The 18897-nt window shown below is 36.1% G+C and overlaps 1 protein-coding gene across 2 annotated transcripts in view; it reads right to left on the bottom strand.

The window, feature by feature from the left end:
* LOC150077445 (chromatin remodeling regulator CECR2-like) overlaps positions 1 to 18897 on the bottom strand; it is a 285275-nt gene that overhangs the window by 130511 nt on the left and 135867 nt on the right. For both annotated transcript variants that reach the window (XM_090386312.1, XM_090386313.1), the window contains exons 7-8: positions 11829 to 12024; positions 11630 to 11719 (exon numbers count right to left, since the gene is read on the bottom strand). In XM_090386312.1, the coding sequence (XP_090242438.1) occupies positions 11630 to 11719; positions 11829 to 12024 (286 nt within the window). The remainder of the gene's footprint in view (positions 1 to 11629; positions 11720 to 11828; positions 12025 to 18897) is intronic.

Below are 18897 nucleotides of genomic sequence, written 5' to 3'. Positions count from 1 at the left end.
CAGGATGCTGAAATTTGCAGATTTAAAGGCTTTCTTGGTAAAATTGCCAATTTCACTGCCTTCCTTTGTCTTCCATTCCAAGAAATCTACATCCTTCCTAAAATGAGGCCCTCAGACCTGTACAGAGCACTCAAGATGTGGCCAAACCATGACCTTGCACAAAGGGATAATCACTTCCTTATTCCTGCTAACAAAGTTCCTGTATATCAATGACAAAAAACCATGAGATTTTACAGATTGTGTGCGCTGACAGAGCACTTTGTATCTGAATACACAATTATCCCCAGGTTTTTTTCATTTTACATTAAGCTGAGTGTAGTAATACATAGTTCGGATGTTAATCTGAGTTTACTGCTACCCATATGCAGTACCTTGCATTTGTCAACGTTAAACTTCAAATGACATTTCCCAGCCCATCAGCCAAATTTTCTAGATCTTGTTGTTGTAGCTCGCCTTGATTACTGTCAGTAACCACCATGCCAACCTTTGTATCAGCTGTAAATTTAGACATTAAGTCTGATATGTCTTCATCAATATCATTAAAAAATAATGAAAAGAACAAATGAACTTGCCCAAATTAATTGTCTGAGGGGACATAAATTCAAATTGAGGAAAGTAAGGTGTAGAATAGATGTGCGTAAGTTTGCTGTTAGCCAGTAGGTGGTTGATTGCTGGAACTAACTTCCATCTGTTGTTGTAGAAATTGACAGCTTAAATTATCAAGGCAGACCTAGACAAACATTTGGAGCAAATTGGATTGGTGAAATGGGTAGGTTTTTTTTTTTTTTTTTTTTTTGGCTGATAATGTACAAGCTTGCTTTCTTGTATCATATGCCTCTGCTAACGCAAATGATAATATTTGAGACAAATTCTCCCCTTAAGAAATCCATGCAGTGACTTAAGTATAACTGCACTCCTGTCTAGATGATCCGGAAATACTTTAACCAGTTACTACATTATTTTCCCTGGAACAGAAGTTAAGTTAACACATATATAATTACTCATGTCAACCTCTGACATCCCATGTAAATTGAGGATACATTCATACATCTCCAGTCAACAGTGGCCTCTCCTGAATCCAAAGATGTTCTCATAATTATGGCTAAGCTTTTGTTCATCTCCTTTGTTGCCTCTCTTAATATAATTGGATAGACCCCATCCATTCCAGGTACCATTTTTATGATCAATTTTGACAATTTCTCTTTCACTTTTCTCTCAATGATTACAAAATTATTTAGCTCCCTGTTAGAGTTTGATAAAATTTTGACATCTACTTTACTAAAGAATTCCTAACGGGTGAAAGTAGATTCAAAGTGCCTATTCAGCCTGTTAGCAACCTGAGCAGTATCATCAACATCAATCAGACCAATGATTCAACCATTTCCTTCTACTGTTAATATAAACATAAAATGTTTTGCTGATGTAATTTTGCATTATTTGGCAGAAACTTCTCATTCTCTTAATCTGCTTTAGTTTGCCTTTGTAACTTGATGACTGACTAGTTTATATCTGCCATAGGCTTCTGTGTTAGCATTAGTAGAGGCATATGATGCCAGAAAGCAAGCTTGTATAGCATCAGCCAAAAAAAAAAAAACCTTCCTATTCACACCTAAAGTTTGTCTAGTCCAGCCTTGAATTTATTTAAGCTGTCAACTTCCATGACAGATGTAAGTTTGTTCCAGCAATTAGTGGGTAGCTGGCTAAAGGCAAATTTCCATGCATCTGTTCTACAACTGTCTTTCCTCAATTTGAATTTATGTCCCTTAGATGTGGAATCTGAGCAAATGGAAGAATCCCATCCCATGAGCACTGAGCTTACTGAAACCATTCAAGGCCTTATAACACCTCAATCAGATTACCTCGAAGTTGCCTATTCTCCCGAAACGGCAATTTGCAGAACTTAAGCCTATCTTGGTAACAGCAACCCTTTCTTTCACTCACTAATCTCATTGCCCTTCTCTGTATTTGTTCTAGCAGCTCTACATCTTTCCTAAAATGAGGCCTCTAGACCTGCATGCAGTATTCAAAGTGTGGCCTGACCATTTCTTTATACAAGGGGATAATCATCTCCTTATCCTTGCAAGCAAAATTCCTATACAGCCACTCCCCAATTAACATAAGGAAAGTCGGAATTTCCCCCCATGCTTGTGCAGCACTCGCAACTGTTCTCGCTGAATTGATTGAATCACAAAAGAAATGTTCAATGAACACGTGAATAGAATTATTCATTGTATTTATTCAATTTTTTATCTCATGAGCAGGAAAAATTACAAAAGCATGCAATTTAAAAAATTTCAAAATTATAAAATTAGAGTGGAGACATGTCAGTAAGTTTTACCTCTCAAGCATTTTTGCCAGAATTGACGTCTTCAGCTGATAAGTATGCCACTGCAGAGGTTGAGGACTGTGGAGATTTAGAAGAGGTCGGCTGATCAACCTTATGAAAGAACATATTAATGGATGACTGGGCGGTGGCTTTTTTCTTTTCATCGTAGATTTCTTTGTAGCAAGCAAGCATATCATTCACCTCTCTGTTAACTTTTAAGAATCGTTCGCTGTCAGGATCCATCTTCACAAACCTCACCATTGCCGATGCAATTTCACGAAATGCCATTGCAATCTCTCTGGTGATAAAGCGTCTCAGCTCCTCATTTGGTTCATCTTGAGCTTTGTCAGCATTTTCTTCTTTCACTATCGATGCCTGCAAGTCAATAAGTTCTTTGATAGATAATTCCTTCTCTTCTTCCTCTTACTCCTCCAAGTCTTTGGCAACAACCTCCAACTGAAGTAGTTCTGCAACCTTTACAATCTTCTCTGTAAATTCTTTGTATGATTCGTCTTTTTCAAACCCTTCGAAGGCTTTTACGTGCCATGGGCATATTTTCTTCCATGCACCATTTAAGCAATTTTTAGTAATTTCCACTCCCAGGCCTTATTAATGTTTAAGATGGCTTGGTAAATATTGTAAGATTTCCAAAAGTCTCTTAACATAATTTTTCTCATCGTCTACTGCAAACAATGCCTGAGCAAATTTGTGCATAAATAGTATACTTTTAAATTCGAAATAACACCCTGATCCATAGGTTGGATGAGTGAAGTCGTTTTTGGCGGTAGAAATAAGACTCTCACGTCCGAATTGAAATCATCTAGATGCGTAGGATGTCCAGGAGCATTATCTAATAGAAGCAAAATCTTGAAAGGAATGTTGTTGTCTTTACAATATTTTTCAACCTCGGGAATGAAGCAGCATTTAAACCAATCCAAAAAGAGAGATATAGTTATCCATGCTCTCTGATTTGATCAGAAATGCACAGGCAGGGTGGCTATATTGATGCTCCTTAATGCAAGAGAATTTCCAGAATGGTACACAAGCAGTGTTATTAATCTGTAATTTCCCGCTGCATTAGACCCAAGCAAGAGCGTGGCCCTATCTTTTGACGCCTTGAAACCTGGCATTGTCTTTTCCTCTTTGGCAATGTATGTTCGATCCAGCATTTTTTTTCACTATAGAGCAGTCTTGTCAACGTTAAAAATTTGCTGCATTGAATAGCCGCCTTCATCAATAATTTTTTCCAACACATCACAAAATTTCTCTGCAGCGGCAGAATCGGCACTGGCGACTAAACTGCATACTTTAATGTTTTGGAAACAAGTGTGATGCTTGAACCTATTAAACCACGTGTTGCTTGCCATGAACTTGGCTTGGAGTTCGCCGTACTTATCCTTAATATCTTCATAAATACTTCTTGCTTTTGCTTGAATGGCCATTGGACTCGGGGCTCTTGCTTCTGAATCTGATTTTCCATTCATATTATTAATAGTTGTTAAATCTTATATAGCACCCGAACACTGTTTTGTGATCACTGTTGATCTTAAGTGCATTGATCCTTTGACATGTTATTTTATACGTGCACCGCCCTCTAAAATAGTATTCACAGTTGAAGCAGCAAGACGTAATTCCCTTGCAATAGATGACAAACTTTATTCTGCTTCATACTTCTGAATCATTTTCATCTTTATTTCTGAATCAATTTTGTTTCGTTTCCTGGCACTGCCAGCACTTGCACTTTCCGTTGGTCCCTTTCCCTTCATCATTGTAATACGTAAATAGGAATGAAGAGAAGTTTCTGGAAATTTGTTTTTATACGATTGAAGATTTCAGTGAAGGGAAACATTCCACCATAATACCATAATGTAAAAACCCACAGAATTCCAGTTATCAGGATTGCATTAAGATCGAGTTTACTACCTGTTTATAATCAGATGCATTAAGAGAAAATCCCAATAAACCAGAAAGTGCAAATTGTTTTTACTGTTTTTTGGTCGTAACCTCCAGAAATGTGCTTTAGAAAAATATCAAAAAGGCATTCAAAATTGATTCTTATAACAGAATATATGATAACAACGAAAGTGTAATGCAATTTTCATTACAAAAGTGACCTTTTAGAGAGATAAACAGCTTAGTAATATAGCAAAATTTAACTTCCAGGGACTTGGAACGAATTACAAAAAAAAAACAAAAAAAAACAAAAAACCACCAACCAATATGTTACTGGGTTTTTTTTTTTTTTTTTTCTTTTTCAACTTCCAAGGACTTGGAATTAATTACAATAAAAAAAAAAACAACCTAATATGGGTTCACATTATGATATTTTTACAATACCTCCATTAATCCCTACAGATGCAAAATAAGTTTCCATATTTTTTAAGTTTGCACTGGCTGGCAAAAACACGTAAATTCGAATTTATGCAAGTCGAGTATTATGTAAGTCGGGGAGTTCCTGTATATCATTTACAAGACCTCTCTTGTGCATTTTTGTTCTCTGAAACAAGTCTTATCAGCTAATCAGACATCCATTTAGGTCTGAGCCTTGAACAGTATTTCTTAAAGTTTTTTTATTAGTAAAATAATAAGAGGAGTTTACCTCAATATAGTGCATAGAACACTTCCGTATGATGCCCTCCAGAAATTAAAACGGAAAAACCGACAACTTACCGGTACATTAGAGTAAAATAAATAATTAAATAATCAATTAAACACAATTCAAATCAATTTAAAACAATTAAAAATCAAATTAACGCAATTAAAAGAATCTAACGAAAATATTCAAAACGATTTTCCTTCCTTACACCAATACTACACCAATCAACAATAGTAATATCAAAAAATACTTTATTTCTCCCATATGTTGAACAGTGGCACAAACAGCTTAACAGATTCTTTAAAGATACCAAATTTAAAACTGTAGCTAGGCCAATACGGAAGTTACACACTATACTGAACAATCGCTCAGTTCTTTCAGCGTTCGCAACACAAATTAATGATCTGTTATACAACATTTCTTGCGGTGATTGCAACTCGTCTTATCAGGGTTCGACCCGATTTTCTCTTAATATTCGTGTAAATCAACATGAAGCCTCAGTTCGTGCTTCTCGTTCAGCAGCGTCTGAATTAGCCTTTCATGCCATTAACAAAAAACATACTTTTTTATTTAACGAAGCCAAAATACTTAACGTTCAACGTAATTATACGCGACTATTAATTGCAGAAACCGTTGAAATTAAATTACACGAGAATTCTGTTAATGTTCGGCGGCCATATTTGATCTCCGATGCGTGGACCTTTACGTGCATGTGCGAAGACAAATAATCTCTATTTAAGTATCTGGTTTATAGGAAGGAAAATCGTTTTGAATATTTTCGGTACAGCCACTCCCCGATTAACATAAGGAAAGTTGGAATTTCCCCCCATGCTTGTGCAGCACTCACAACTGTTCTTGCTGAATTGATTGAATCACAAAAGAAATGTTCAATGAACACGTGAATAGAATTATTCATTGTATTTATTCAATTTTTTATCTCATGAGCAGGAAAAATTACAAAAGCTTTAGATTCTTTTAATTGCGTTAATTTGATTTTTAATTGTTTTTAATTGTTTTAAATTGATTTGAATTGTGTTAAATTTAATTATTTATATTTTACTCTAATGTACCGGTAAGTTGTCAATTTTTTCGTTTTAATTTCTGGAGGGTATCATACGGAAGTGTTCTACGCACTATATTGAGGTAAACTCTTCTTATTATTTTACTAATATTATTATCTATGTAGAACATATTGAGTAGTACAGCTCTGATTCATACTATCTAATAAAGTTTTTTATGAAAAGACTAGTAGCCTATATGATCAGTTCCCTGAATGCTTCCCATTTAGAATTTGCTATTGGTAACATCATCAGTTGGTTCCAATGCATAGAATTTAAAATCTGTCTGAGAACACTGTAATCACTTTATGAAAGTAAGTCTTTCCTTTTACCCTTGACAATAGTTATTTTTCTAAGTAAATTCCACATCAGTACACTATGATCCCTCCCACCCAATTGATCTTCACCAGCAGATCCTTACTGCATGAAGAATCACTACTGATAATCAGATCAAGGGTACTGCTTCCTCTTGTTGCCACTCTAATGTACTGCTGTCGGAAACATTCATCCAAAAAATCTACAAAAGTCTTCAGAGTGTGTGAGTGACAATACACAAATTACAGTTAAAATTAAGCATTACAAGACATTCTGATTTACTGGCCCATTATTTCTCTGTATCACTGTTTGGTATACTCATCACAGTCATTAGGTCTTCTGCTCTCATTTTTGTTTTTGCAGTGCTTATGTCAATCCAAACTGTCTGAACATTGAAGTCATCACCTGTGTCAACTGGATTCATTACCTCAGTGTACATGCAAGTATACATGTACCTGTTCTTACTCTTAGTTACCCTAATACAGCCTGTGTATTTACTTGGTTCTGTGTGATGACCCACAGTAGTAACTGAAATCTCTAGTACCTTGCCTTCCATGCTGCATGTTCCAATAGAAGCAACTGCCCCCCCCTCCCCTCAGTTTTTCTACAAGCCACAGCACTACTACTACTTTGAGCCCTTTGCTTTTCTGCTCTGGTCTGAGGTATTATTTCCATTCAAATTCAATTTAATTGAGAATATTACACTAAACTAATATATTAAAATGCAATAATAGCAGAGTGCACCAGTAATTCAGAAATAAAGTATTAATGCAATAATAGCAGAGTGCACCAGTAATACAGAAATAAAGTATTATTCTATCAAGTTTACGTTATATGATTACGCTGTTGAGATTATGCTATGTGTATTATGCTATTATTTCGATTTTCACATACCATTTAATTGGTAATAAACTTCTGGAAATAAAGTGTAAATTTGTGCTTTATATTTTTCTTTGTGCTTTATATTGTGGATAATATTCGTTGATTTTTGCTTATTAGAATCAAAATTCAATTTGCAAACGTGGTCACTATAACTGGCGCCTGCTGTTTAGATTTCAGTAAAGCTTTTGATACTGTCTCAAGAATAATTGTGACATATATTTAAATTTTATTAAAACATTTGATACCGTTTCAAGAATAACTGTGACATATATTTAGATTTTAGTAAAGCTTTTGATACTGTCTCACATATATAATCATCATATAAATTGGCGTAGGTAGTGTGGCATTAAGGGCAAACAAAAGTATATACAGTTAGGTCGCGATTAGTGCGACTAATGAATCTCATGAAGTAGTCACATTATTCAAATTTGCACTATTCGAAGTTATAATTATGTGTAAAATATGGTAATTAGTTCCAGATCAATGGAAATAGGTTTGTTTGTTATTTGGTTTTTAGGAGCATTAGCAACTAAGGCCATATTGCTCCGGGATATGCGGTGGTCATTCCCTGACCTTTCCGCATTCTCCGTATTTGGTGGTGACAGGCTTGAACCCCGGTCTAATCAAAAAGTGTGTGCTACGCACTGCTGCTCCTTCCCACCTGGCTACGGAGGCACGGAAATAGGTAAAACTCCTCTTATTAATTTACTAATATTATCAACGTAGAACATATTGAGTATTACAGCTCTGATTCATACTATCTAGGAAATAGGTAATGAAAATTTTATACAAGTTTTTATGTTTATTAACGAAATATTACAGTAAAGGATAAAAAGAATATACTTATAATTTAAATTTATTATTAACAAAGTCATATAGTACTGTAATTATAGAAAGCAAAAAAAAAAAAAAAAAAATATTTGTTGTTGTTTGGTTTTTAGGAGCATTAGCAACTAAGGCCATATTGCTCCGGTGATATGTGGTGGTCATCCCCTGACCTTTCTGCATCCTCTATATTTGGTGGTCACGGGTTCGAACCCCAGTCTAATCAAGAAGCGTGTGCTACACACTGCTGCTCCTGCCTACCTGGCTACAGAGATGCCCATAAAAAAAAAAAAAAAAAATCTAAACATCATTCCTAAAGGCAAGTTTACACTGGCGAAAACCTTTATTGTCTTTCAAAATATTTTAGCAGCGTAGATTGAAGTGTTTTCTCCTTTAAATTTTCGGACATATGCTGGTAGATGCAGAGTGCTTTATCCACATCTCAGTGCATTTGCATGCTTTGATCGAGGTTGGGGTCAGCATCCATAATTTTTTGCTTCACTACTTCTACAGCTCGAAAGATATCTTTGAATTCCTTGAGAGTGAACTCCTTCACTTGCACATTATCTCGTTCTTCGGCATCATTGTCGGCTTCTTCAAATGCTCTTCGTTGATCTAAAAGTAGGAGATCATCAGTCAATTCTTCTGAGTATGAATTAAGCAGTTCCCGAACATCGTCATTTTCTAGTTCATCAAATCCAAGTTCTCTTCCAATATTTGTTATTTCTTCTATAACAGATTCTTCGAAACCACTACTATTTGCTTTGCACAATGAGGCAAAATGTGCTTCCACACGTTTGCAGTTATTTGTTGCCAAGCATGCTGAATATTTTTTATTGCATGTCTGATGTTATAATTTTTCCAGGACTCTGTTAAGGAAATTGCATCGTCTCCTGTAGTTTTAACAATTGCTTGTTCAAATGTTTTTCTTATGCAGTAGACCTTAAATGTTGCGATGGTCTCTTGATCCACGGGCTGCAACAAAGATCTAGATAAGTTGGGAAAATGGGCTGAGAAGTGTCAACTGGTGTTAAAAACATTGACAAATGCAAAGTATTGCATATGTGTAGCAATAACCAAAGAGAAACGTGCCAACTGGATGGTACTACACTCAGGGAAGTGTAAAGTGAAAAAGACCTGGGGGTAATTGTGCAGCCAAATATGAAGTTTGCTGAACAGTGCAGACTGGCTTGCCAGGCATTATTCTAATGCCACCACACCACCCTAAGAAACAACCCATGGATAAGCCTTAAATCATCCACCACTAGAGCCACCCTTCCAACCTATTAGCATATTTGAACTGACACTCTTAATCTGTGTATAATGGGACTTGTTTATTGGGGCAGACAGGACCTCCAATCTAATCCAGCAATTCCACCACCTATGTTTGAGATGGTAACCCCTACTGGGCTGGATTTCAGAATTGGACTTGCCGACCCATTGTCCTGCCCAGTGCGGAATCTTCATGCTGGGTCAGGCAGGACAATTACTCTGTCATAATACACTACCTCTGTGTTCACTTTCTAGCCACTTCTGGGTAGGGTTCCATGTAGCCTCCATTCACTCTTTTGTTGACACTTTCAAATCCAACCCAGTGTGGGATGCTGGCACTTTTAAGTACACTGTTGCCACTGGCAACAAGGCTCTCTTGCCTTGCCACCTTTGTATTCACCTTTGGACACCCACCCACTTTACTTCACCTCAACCTATAGATGGCTATTCTCCTCTACTACCTAACTTCTGTTACTTTTCTTCCAACTTACTTGTCTATCCCCTAGTGCTCACTTCTAATGAAATTTTTTTTTGGGAGGTGGGGGGCATACCTGGAAAACTCAGGCAACATAACCCTATATTACACTAAATAAACCACATATGACTCACACTTCCTGCCTTTGCAGAGTATTGTGCTCAACACAATAAAATTGATTATGATGTTATGGGAAATACCAGTGCCACTAGAACCTAAACACTGTACTACATATAAGGCAATCATTAGGCCATATCTAGAATACTGCATACAGGTTTGGAAACCTCATTTTAGGCATATAGATCTGTTAGAAGGCATGTAGAAGAGCAACAAGATTAATCAAGAGCAAAAAAGGATATTCTTACCAAATTTCATCCCCAGGCAAACAATTTAACCAAAAATTTACATTTCTGGTATTTACATTTATAAAAAATATTTCATTCTCTCTTTAAAATATTTCCAGACCCTACTTTGTTTGTCTGGGGATGAAACTTCATGCAGTGTAGCAAATTTTGAGTACTGGGTTGATGCAATTTCATCCTGATCCAATAAACTAAACTTCACTACACTGTTTAAAGAAGTACTGCAGGACTATCCAGACAGGAGTGCCATTATACTTCAGTCACTGCAATGGTTCTTTAAGCAAAGATCTTATCTGACCAATTTTATTGGATCATGATGCAGTAACAAAGGAACTGTATGCATAAAATAAATTTTGATATCATATACTTGGATTTCAGGAAAGCTTTTGATACTGTTGCATATAAAAAGCTGCTGTACAAATGAAGCACTGTGAATTAAGGGCAAGTTACTGCTATGGATAAAAGCAATGGTTGAGTGGGAGAAGGCAGAGTGGTTATCAATGGACACTGCTCTTTGTGGACAAATGTTATTAGTCAAGTCTGACAGGGTTCAGTGCTGAGACCATTGTTTAATGTCTAAGTTTTAAGATGATACAAAAGTTGGCAGGGTAGTTAATGACAGTAATATAAAGTATGTTGCTGCAACAATATCTAAAAAAATTAAACAGATGGGCTGAGAAATGGCAATTGAAGTCTTTAAATTGAAAAATAATGTTACTCTTGGATTAATTGCAGCAGTAATCCACGAATGTACCAACTGGGTGGTACTACACTCAGGGTAGTGAAGAACGAAAAAGACCTGGGAGTAATTGTGCTGTCAGATATGAAGTTTACTGGGCAGTGCCAAAAGGCTGCAAGAGTATCCATGGTGTCTTGTCAATGATATATAGGAATTTTCTACAGGGTTAAGTAGGTGATTATCCCTTTGTATACAGCAATGGTCAGGCCACACCTTGAGTACTGCATACAGGTCTGGAGGCCTCATTTCAGGAATGATGTAGAGCTGCTGGAATGGGTACAGAGAGGAGTGAAGGGATTGGTGGGTGGAACAAAGGGTTGCTCTTAAAGAAAGAAAAACCAAGAAAGGAGTCAATTTTTTGCAAACTGCAGCATCTGAAGACTGGACACCTGATAGGTGATTTTATTAAGGTGTATAAGGCTTTGAATGGTTTGAGCAAGCTCAATGCTGAAACAGCATTGAGCTTGCTCAGATTACACACTTAGGAGGCATAAATTAAAATTGAGGAAAGACAGCTGCAGAACAGATGTGTGGCAATTTGTCCATTGGTAGAAAGTGGGTTATTGCTGGAACAAACTTCCATCTGTTATTCTGGAAGTTAAGAGCTTAAATAAATTCAAGGAAGAACAGGACAAACTTTTAGAGTGAATGGAAAGTTTTTTTTTTTTTTGGCTGATGCCATATGAGCTTGTTTTCTTGCATCATTTGCAAGAAAGATAATCAAGAAGTACAGTTTCTTATATTAGATTTCAAATCTGCTTCTAAGCTAATGCTCTTACCTCTTCTTCCTTCTGTTGCCTTATTTTATCAATCCTTGCAGATGTCCTACGAGGAGCCATTTCCAGCATTTTCTTTCTAAGAATCTTGTCCTGCCACACAAAGTTAATCAGTTAATTATAATAACTGTTTAAAAAAAACAAAACCTTTAAAAAAAAATTGCACATCTAAATAATGAGTGTATGAGAAAAATTTACTAACCCTCTGAGCAATAACCTGTACTAAACTTGGTATATATTTCTCATCAATCTCTTTCAAAAGCCTTTTGTCATGTATAGACTTGCTCTTTTGAAGAATTTTAGATAACTTTTCCCAGTCATCAAATGTAAAGCAGACTACAGACCATTCCTGGTTTGATATTTTGTGATTTGGTACTTTATACCGTTCTTGTCTTTTACTAGAAAAGAAAAAAAATATATATATAATTAGAAACAAAAAGTAAGTCTTATTCTGGGACTTTCAAAAAAGTAAACAGATCTTCTGCCAGCAATACTGAAACTGAATGGCCATTCCTGATTACTTGTTTTTCTTTTAGGCAGTGGTCAAAGCTTGGTTTAAAATTGGGCAATGCATAAATTGTTCTGAATAGTTTAGGCACAGTGAGTGTATTCTTTGCCATTTTCTTAATTTGAAAGTTCCACACATAACTAATTAGTTATGAGTGGCTTACAAGTCACTCAGTAACATCTGCTTTGTACTAGGGTTGCAAAGTCACTGGGAAATATGTGAACAAATAAAAAAATGTATCATTATTTTTGTAAACTATGTTCTCAAATCAAACAACAATTGACAAGCAGATGTGCAAAGGTCTATAACATTACTGTAGAAGTATTATTGAAAGTTCAGGAAATAGCATAGTTCTCAAAAAAGTAAGATGAGAAATTTTCTTAATGCTTTCATTGTGTAATTCAATTCATAATTCCACTCCTAAAAGATGGCAGTTTTTCCCAACTGAAATTAAATTCCAATTACAAATTTTTTGATCATTTTTCTTAAGAAAAAATTACATGATTTCTACATCCAGCAGGTATAATATGCCTCTACTCTGCTAGTGACTTTTAGAAGTCTGAGTGGTGTATTTGTGAGGGACATGGTCAAGGAGCTGGGTTCTTGCCGGTATTGTTGCTATGCGTATGCCACATTCAAAATTTGGATTAATTCGTATAACATAACTTCCTCTCACCAACTTTATCTAATGAATGCATCAAAATAGTCAAACTAAACAGATGGGCTTAGAGGTGGAAAATGAAGTTTAACATTGACAAACAAATGCAAAGTACTACATATGGGTAGCAGTAATCAAAGATTAACGTAACAAATGTGTGGTACCACACTTGGGATAGTGGTGGATATAGTGGATAATGAAATAAGACCTGGGGATAATTATGCAGTCAGATACAAAGTTCTCTGAGCAGTACACACAGGCTACCAGGATATCCTAGGGGATTCTGTCAATGATATACAGGAATTTTGCCAGTAGGATTAAAGAGGAGATTATCTTCTCCTGCTGCATAAGGCAAGGGTTAGTCTACATCTTGAGGTACTACATACAGGTCTGGAAGCTTCATTTTAGGAAGGATGTCGATCGGCCAGAACTGGAGCAGAAAACAGCAACAAGATTAGTGAGGGGAACAAAAGGGTGCACTTATCAGGAAAAGCTTCAGTTATACAAACTGCAGCAGCTAGAGATTAGGCACCTGCTAGGAGATTTGATTGAGGTGTTTAAGGCTCTGAATGTACTGACTAAGCTCAATGCTGATGGTGCCCTTCCTGTTGCTCGGACTACATGAAAAAGCATACATTTAATAAAGGATGGTTGCAGGAGATATGTATAGAAATTTGTCTTCAGCTAACAAGTAGTTTGAATAAATTCAAGAAGAACTAGACAAAACTGTTGGAGGGGGATATTTTAAGTGTTGCCTGATGCTATATAAGCTTTCTTTCTTGCATCATTTGCTATTACTAACTTATTGTCAAGTATAAAACTTTAAGCTTGAATAAGAAGTACTTTAAATTTATAATAAAAATAAATTTGATTTTTATTTTGATTTTACTGGTACAAAAATGACAAGGGTTATACAGTGGCAGGAAAAAAAAAAAAAAATTTTAATTCCAACAAAGATCGAGATTTTGGTATCCTTTAAAAAGGTTACCTCATCATCATGTTGTTATATATACATAAATAAATAAAATGCAGTACAAGTATAAAAGTGAATTATCTATTTTTTTATGTGTGTGTGTGTGTATATATATATATATATTATTCTTTAGTAATATGATAATTTATGTTGTATTTTACTTTTAATATACTTTTATAGTGGTTTTCCTTAAATTATTTCTAGATTTTTCTGTTGTCCCAGTAGCTGTTTTAGCAATGCCCGGGTACGAACAGAGTACATATTATTATTTTATCTTTCTATTGTGGTTTATTGTGTTTATTTTCTTAATTACGGGTGTTTTCTACTCATAGGTATTATGGTTAATACATTACTGGTCTTTAAGCTAGCCTAAACTCGGTTATCTTAAATGAGGGCATTTAAGATAACCGAGTTTAGGCTAGCTTAAAGACCAGTAATGTATTAACCATAATACCTATGAGTAGAAAACACCCGTAATTAAGAAAATAAACACAATAAACCACAATAGAAAGATAAAATAATATATATATATATATATATATATTAATAACTTGTAAAAACTTAACTACTGACACATGGTTGTTGTCTGATAAAAATCAGACAGTGTATAAGACTCAATCGGATGGAAAAATAGTGGTAACAACAAGCATTTCTAAAATTGGCACAGTTGAATAAAATATGTTTAACTAATAAAATGGAGTCCCACTGCTTGCACATAGGAGGGTCACTAGCTGTTGTTGTTGTGGGGGTTTCATGCAGCATGAGCTACTTTAGCTATAATGCATCTATTCATTTATAATAAAAAGGAAATGAGAAAGCATCATACTGTCTGAAAAGTTCTTAATCAGAAAAGATTAAAAATTCCAGTTTGCTTGAGACAGCAGAAAAATTCAGAAATATTGGCCTTATCACCTATCAAATTCTCTAAGGTTATTGGTTGTTAAAGGATAACCAGTGATTGTAGGGTTGAAATTCTGATTTGTTTATAATAGGGGCAGTCAATGAGAATTGTGTTTAACAGTCATATTTATATAGCAATGTGGACACTGTGGTGGATCATCTCCTGTGAGTAAATAAAGGCAGGTCAGGTGAGTATATGACCTATTGTATTCTTGCGCTTGAAAGGATTACTTCTTCTCGTCTTGATGTCCGGACACTGGAGAGTCAGATTTTCGGAACCTCTTTAATCTGAAGGAGTTTATTATTAGTTTGGGAATGCCATAGTGCTGTCCATTCTGATAGGCATGCAGCATGAATCATTAGTGCATAGTCTGATGCTGGAATAGGTTGGTTCCAGCATCAGACTATGCTGGTTAAGCTGGTTGGGTTTTTTTTGCAGCTTTATCAGCCAGTTCATTACCCAAAATACCAGAATGTGCTGCTATCCAACAGAAGGTGACTAGTTGGTGACGTTCTTCAATCTTCAGTAATAATTTTCTAATTTCATTTATAACAGGGTGAAATTTATCTGAGGAATTACACAATGCCGTGATTGAGCTGAGGGAATCAGGGTAAATTACTGATTTTAAAGACCAGCCAGGAGAGAGATTTTTTAAAGCTAGTTTAATTGCTGAAAAGATACTGAATTCGGATGGAAGGACTGCTGATACAATTGTATTCAGAAACACTGCAGCTGCTCCAACTTTTGAATTGGATTTAGAGCCATCTGTGTATATTGGTAAAAAATCAATATATCTTTGAGTGTGAACTGCATGAACTTGTCTGATATTTGATGTTTGCAAAATATTCTTTCCCCACTGACAGAGGTAAGTGTCACAGGTCGGTATAGGAGGTGGAGCCCATGGTGGTTGAGTACAAATTGCTACCTGTTGTACAGAATGGATGGAAACATTCCAAACCTGCATTATTTCAAGAAAGCGATGACCAGCTGGTTTTAACTATGCTAGGTTTATTTCTGTACAGATTTTCTAATGGTGGACTGAAAAGGTATGACTGAATAGGATGCAAAGCACAACTTTGTATCTTAACAGAATACTTCAGTAATAGCAATTTCCTACGTAAAGATAGTGGCAGCTCGTGAGCATCAATGCAAAGGCTATGTTCTGAATGCACCAAGTGCAATCCTCAGTGCACTGCGTTGAACTGGATCAAGCCAGCGTAATGCACTCTTTCTGGCAGAGTTATAAATGGGAGCTCCATAATCAAGACGGGATCTGGTTAATGCCCTGCATAATCAAAGAAGGGAGGTACGATCAGCACCCCACGTTTAAGCAGATAAAGCTCTGAATATGTTTATCTTTTTTAGGCAGACAGTACATATTTTTTTAATGTGCTCAAAGAAATTTAGCTTTTTGTCTATGATTAATCCTAGAAATCTGATGTTACTACTGATTGGAATGGAGATATTAGAGATGTGAAGTTCAGGATCCAGATGAAATTTGCATTGTCTACAAAAATGGATAGCAACTGTTTTCTGCTGCGAAAGCCCATAGCGATTAAAGCTGGCCCATTGTTGTATTTTATTTAGTGATATCTGAAGCTGTCGTTCAATAGAACTCATGTTTTGGAATGACAGGAGATGGAAAGGTCATCTGCATAAAGGTAAGCCTCTACAGTATTTGGAAGTTTAGTGATAGAATCAATTCTAAGAGCGAAAAGAGTGGCACTCAGTACTGATCCTTGTGGAACACCTTCTTCCTGAAAGAAAGTTGTAGAAAGGGCATGTTGGTATCAAACTTGAAACGATCTAGTGAGTATAAAATTCTTTACAAATATGGGAAGGTTGTCCCGCATACCAAGAGAGTAAAGATTTTAGTATGCCATGCCGCCAGGTGGTATCAAAAGCCTTCTCTATATCTTTGGAAACCATTACTAGATGTTCATGACTGTGTATTTTAGTGCAATTGCATCATTTACACACAGCTAATTATAGATTAGCAAATTTGCAATAGCGGCATCGTTTAAGTTACAGCCCTTAATGCATTAGATGTTCATGCTTAATAAAGGCATTAAGAATGGCAAATTCAGCCTTAACCATAAGGTCTAGGCATGACCTGTTCTGACGAAAGTCATACAGACTATTGCTCATTAACTGTTCTGACTCAATGATCCAGACAAGTCTACAGTGGACAATTCTTTCTAGGATTTTGCTGAGGCAGCTTGAGAGGGTTATTGGTCTATAGCTATGGGGATTGGTTGGATCTTTTCCAGGTTTTAGGAACGCCAAAACAGTAGAATGATGCCAAGAAGCCAGATAAACATTTTCTAGAAAAATACGGTTGTAAAAGCCAGAAGGAGATGCAAAGCTTTGTTATTGAGACGTTGTACCATGACATAATAGATTCCATCTGGTCCGGCAGCACCATTTTGGGATTTTCCAATGGCTTGCAATAGTTTTGAATATTGTAGAGGTTTGTTATATGGCAGAAGGAGGACATTGGAAATTAACACAGTGCTGTTCTGCAGTGTTTTTAATTCTCTGAAATGATGGAGTATAAGCTGCTGCCACTGAGATTTCAGCAAATGTGTTGTTGTCCAAAGCATTTGCGATATCTAAAGGACTAGATAGATCTCGTCCATTACAGGATAGGATTGGAGAAGGTATGGTAGGAAACTTACCAGATAACTATCTAATTTTTTTCATATAATTTTGGTGTCAGTGTTTTTGTTAATACTTGATGTAAAACAGATCCAGGATTCTTTCTTGGCTTGCTTTTGCCTTTAATTTCTTAAAATTAATGAGATTGAGTGTGGTTGGACATTGCTGAAATAAATTCCAGGTTTTATTTTTGGCTTTCTTTGCTTTGGTGCAATCCTCATTCCACCAGTAATTATGTTTTTGGCCTGGGGGATTTGATAGTGTTACTGTGTCTTTAGTCACATTTAGAAGCGTTGTGATGTGATTTGTCACATTATCAATAGGCTGGAGGTGAATTTTTTCTCATCTAGTGCACTTGATGGCCGAAATTTTGCAAAAATTGGAAGGACAAATTTCGATTTTCTGCAGGGTTGAGTTGAAGGAGTCAATGCTATCAAAAAGTTGCATACTATTGGAAAGTGGTCACTGCCCATGGGATCATTTATTACATACCAGTCCATGGTCGGCATCAGTACTGGAGAACAAATTGAGAGATCTATTGCTGAGGTTTGTCCAGTTGGGAGCTGTATGTGCTTGGGTGCACCAGTGTTGAATATGGTGGGATTTAATGCCTCTAAAAAGCCTTCAACGGGCCAACCCAGTCTATCTAATTTAGTAGTGCCCCATAAGGGGTGGTGCCCATTAAAGTCCCCTAATATACAGAGAGGTGGAGGTATCTGTATGAAGAGGTCTTCAATATCTTTTAAAGAGTATGGTTTGGCAGTAGGTAGATGGAGACAAGTGTTATTGCAATATGAAGAGTTATACGAATAGCAACAGCTTTTATTTCGGTTTGAAGTGGGATATGTTTAGTTGGGATCTTTGAATTTACTAGGATTGCCACACTGCCATGGGTGGCATTAGCTGTATTTCAATCTCTTCGATAAAGGCAATACTCCTTTATCGAAGAAAAAATTTGCAAGGTTAGGTACATTTCCTGAAGACAAAGGGCAACTGGAGAATAACGGTTAATTAGATCTTGGATATTGTCTGTGCTGCAACGAAAGCCTCTGCAGTTCCATTGTAAAATACAAGGCATTATTTGTTTTTAGTTGATGGAACTGATTCTGATTGCTTTTTGAAGGTGACCGGTTTATGATGTTCCAATTTCTGTTTGTCTTTTTTTAGGAAAACTGGCCGACCAGTGTCCATTTCTTCTTCTTCGGCATGGATTTCTAAGATAGGATCTTCCTGTATAGATGTGCCATCTGTGTCCATGGTTGAATCCTGAATATTTTTCATAACATTTGAGTTTGTAATACGAGATGTGGTAACAATCACAGGAGGAGGCAATGCTGCTGGAATTGTTAGAGGAGTATTATTTGCTTGGTCGGTGATCTTGGATTGTTGCTTGCGTACACTTGGTTGTAGCTCAGCGAGGACATTTCTAGCCCAGTCATCAATTGATTTAGTAGTGGGAACTGTGACATCAGTTTGAATGGAGACTGCTTGATATTTTTTTACAGTATTTGCATAGGTAATATTTTGGTTAATATTTGGTGCAACTGTTTTCTGGCTTCCTGATAACTGACTT

The sequence above is a fragment of the Mastigoproctus giganteus genome, chromosome 12, assembly GCF_048544385.1.
Source record: "Mastigoproctus giganteus isolate SK-2022 chromosome 12, ASM4854438v1, whole genome shotgun sequence".
NCBI classification, from domain to species: Eukaryota; Metazoa; Arthropoda; class Arachnida; order Uropygi; family Thelyphonidae; genus Mastigoproctus; species Mastigoproctus giganteus.
The sequence above is the reverse complement of the archived record's forward strand: the minus strand, read 5'-3'. Positions and strand labels throughout refer to the sequence as shown.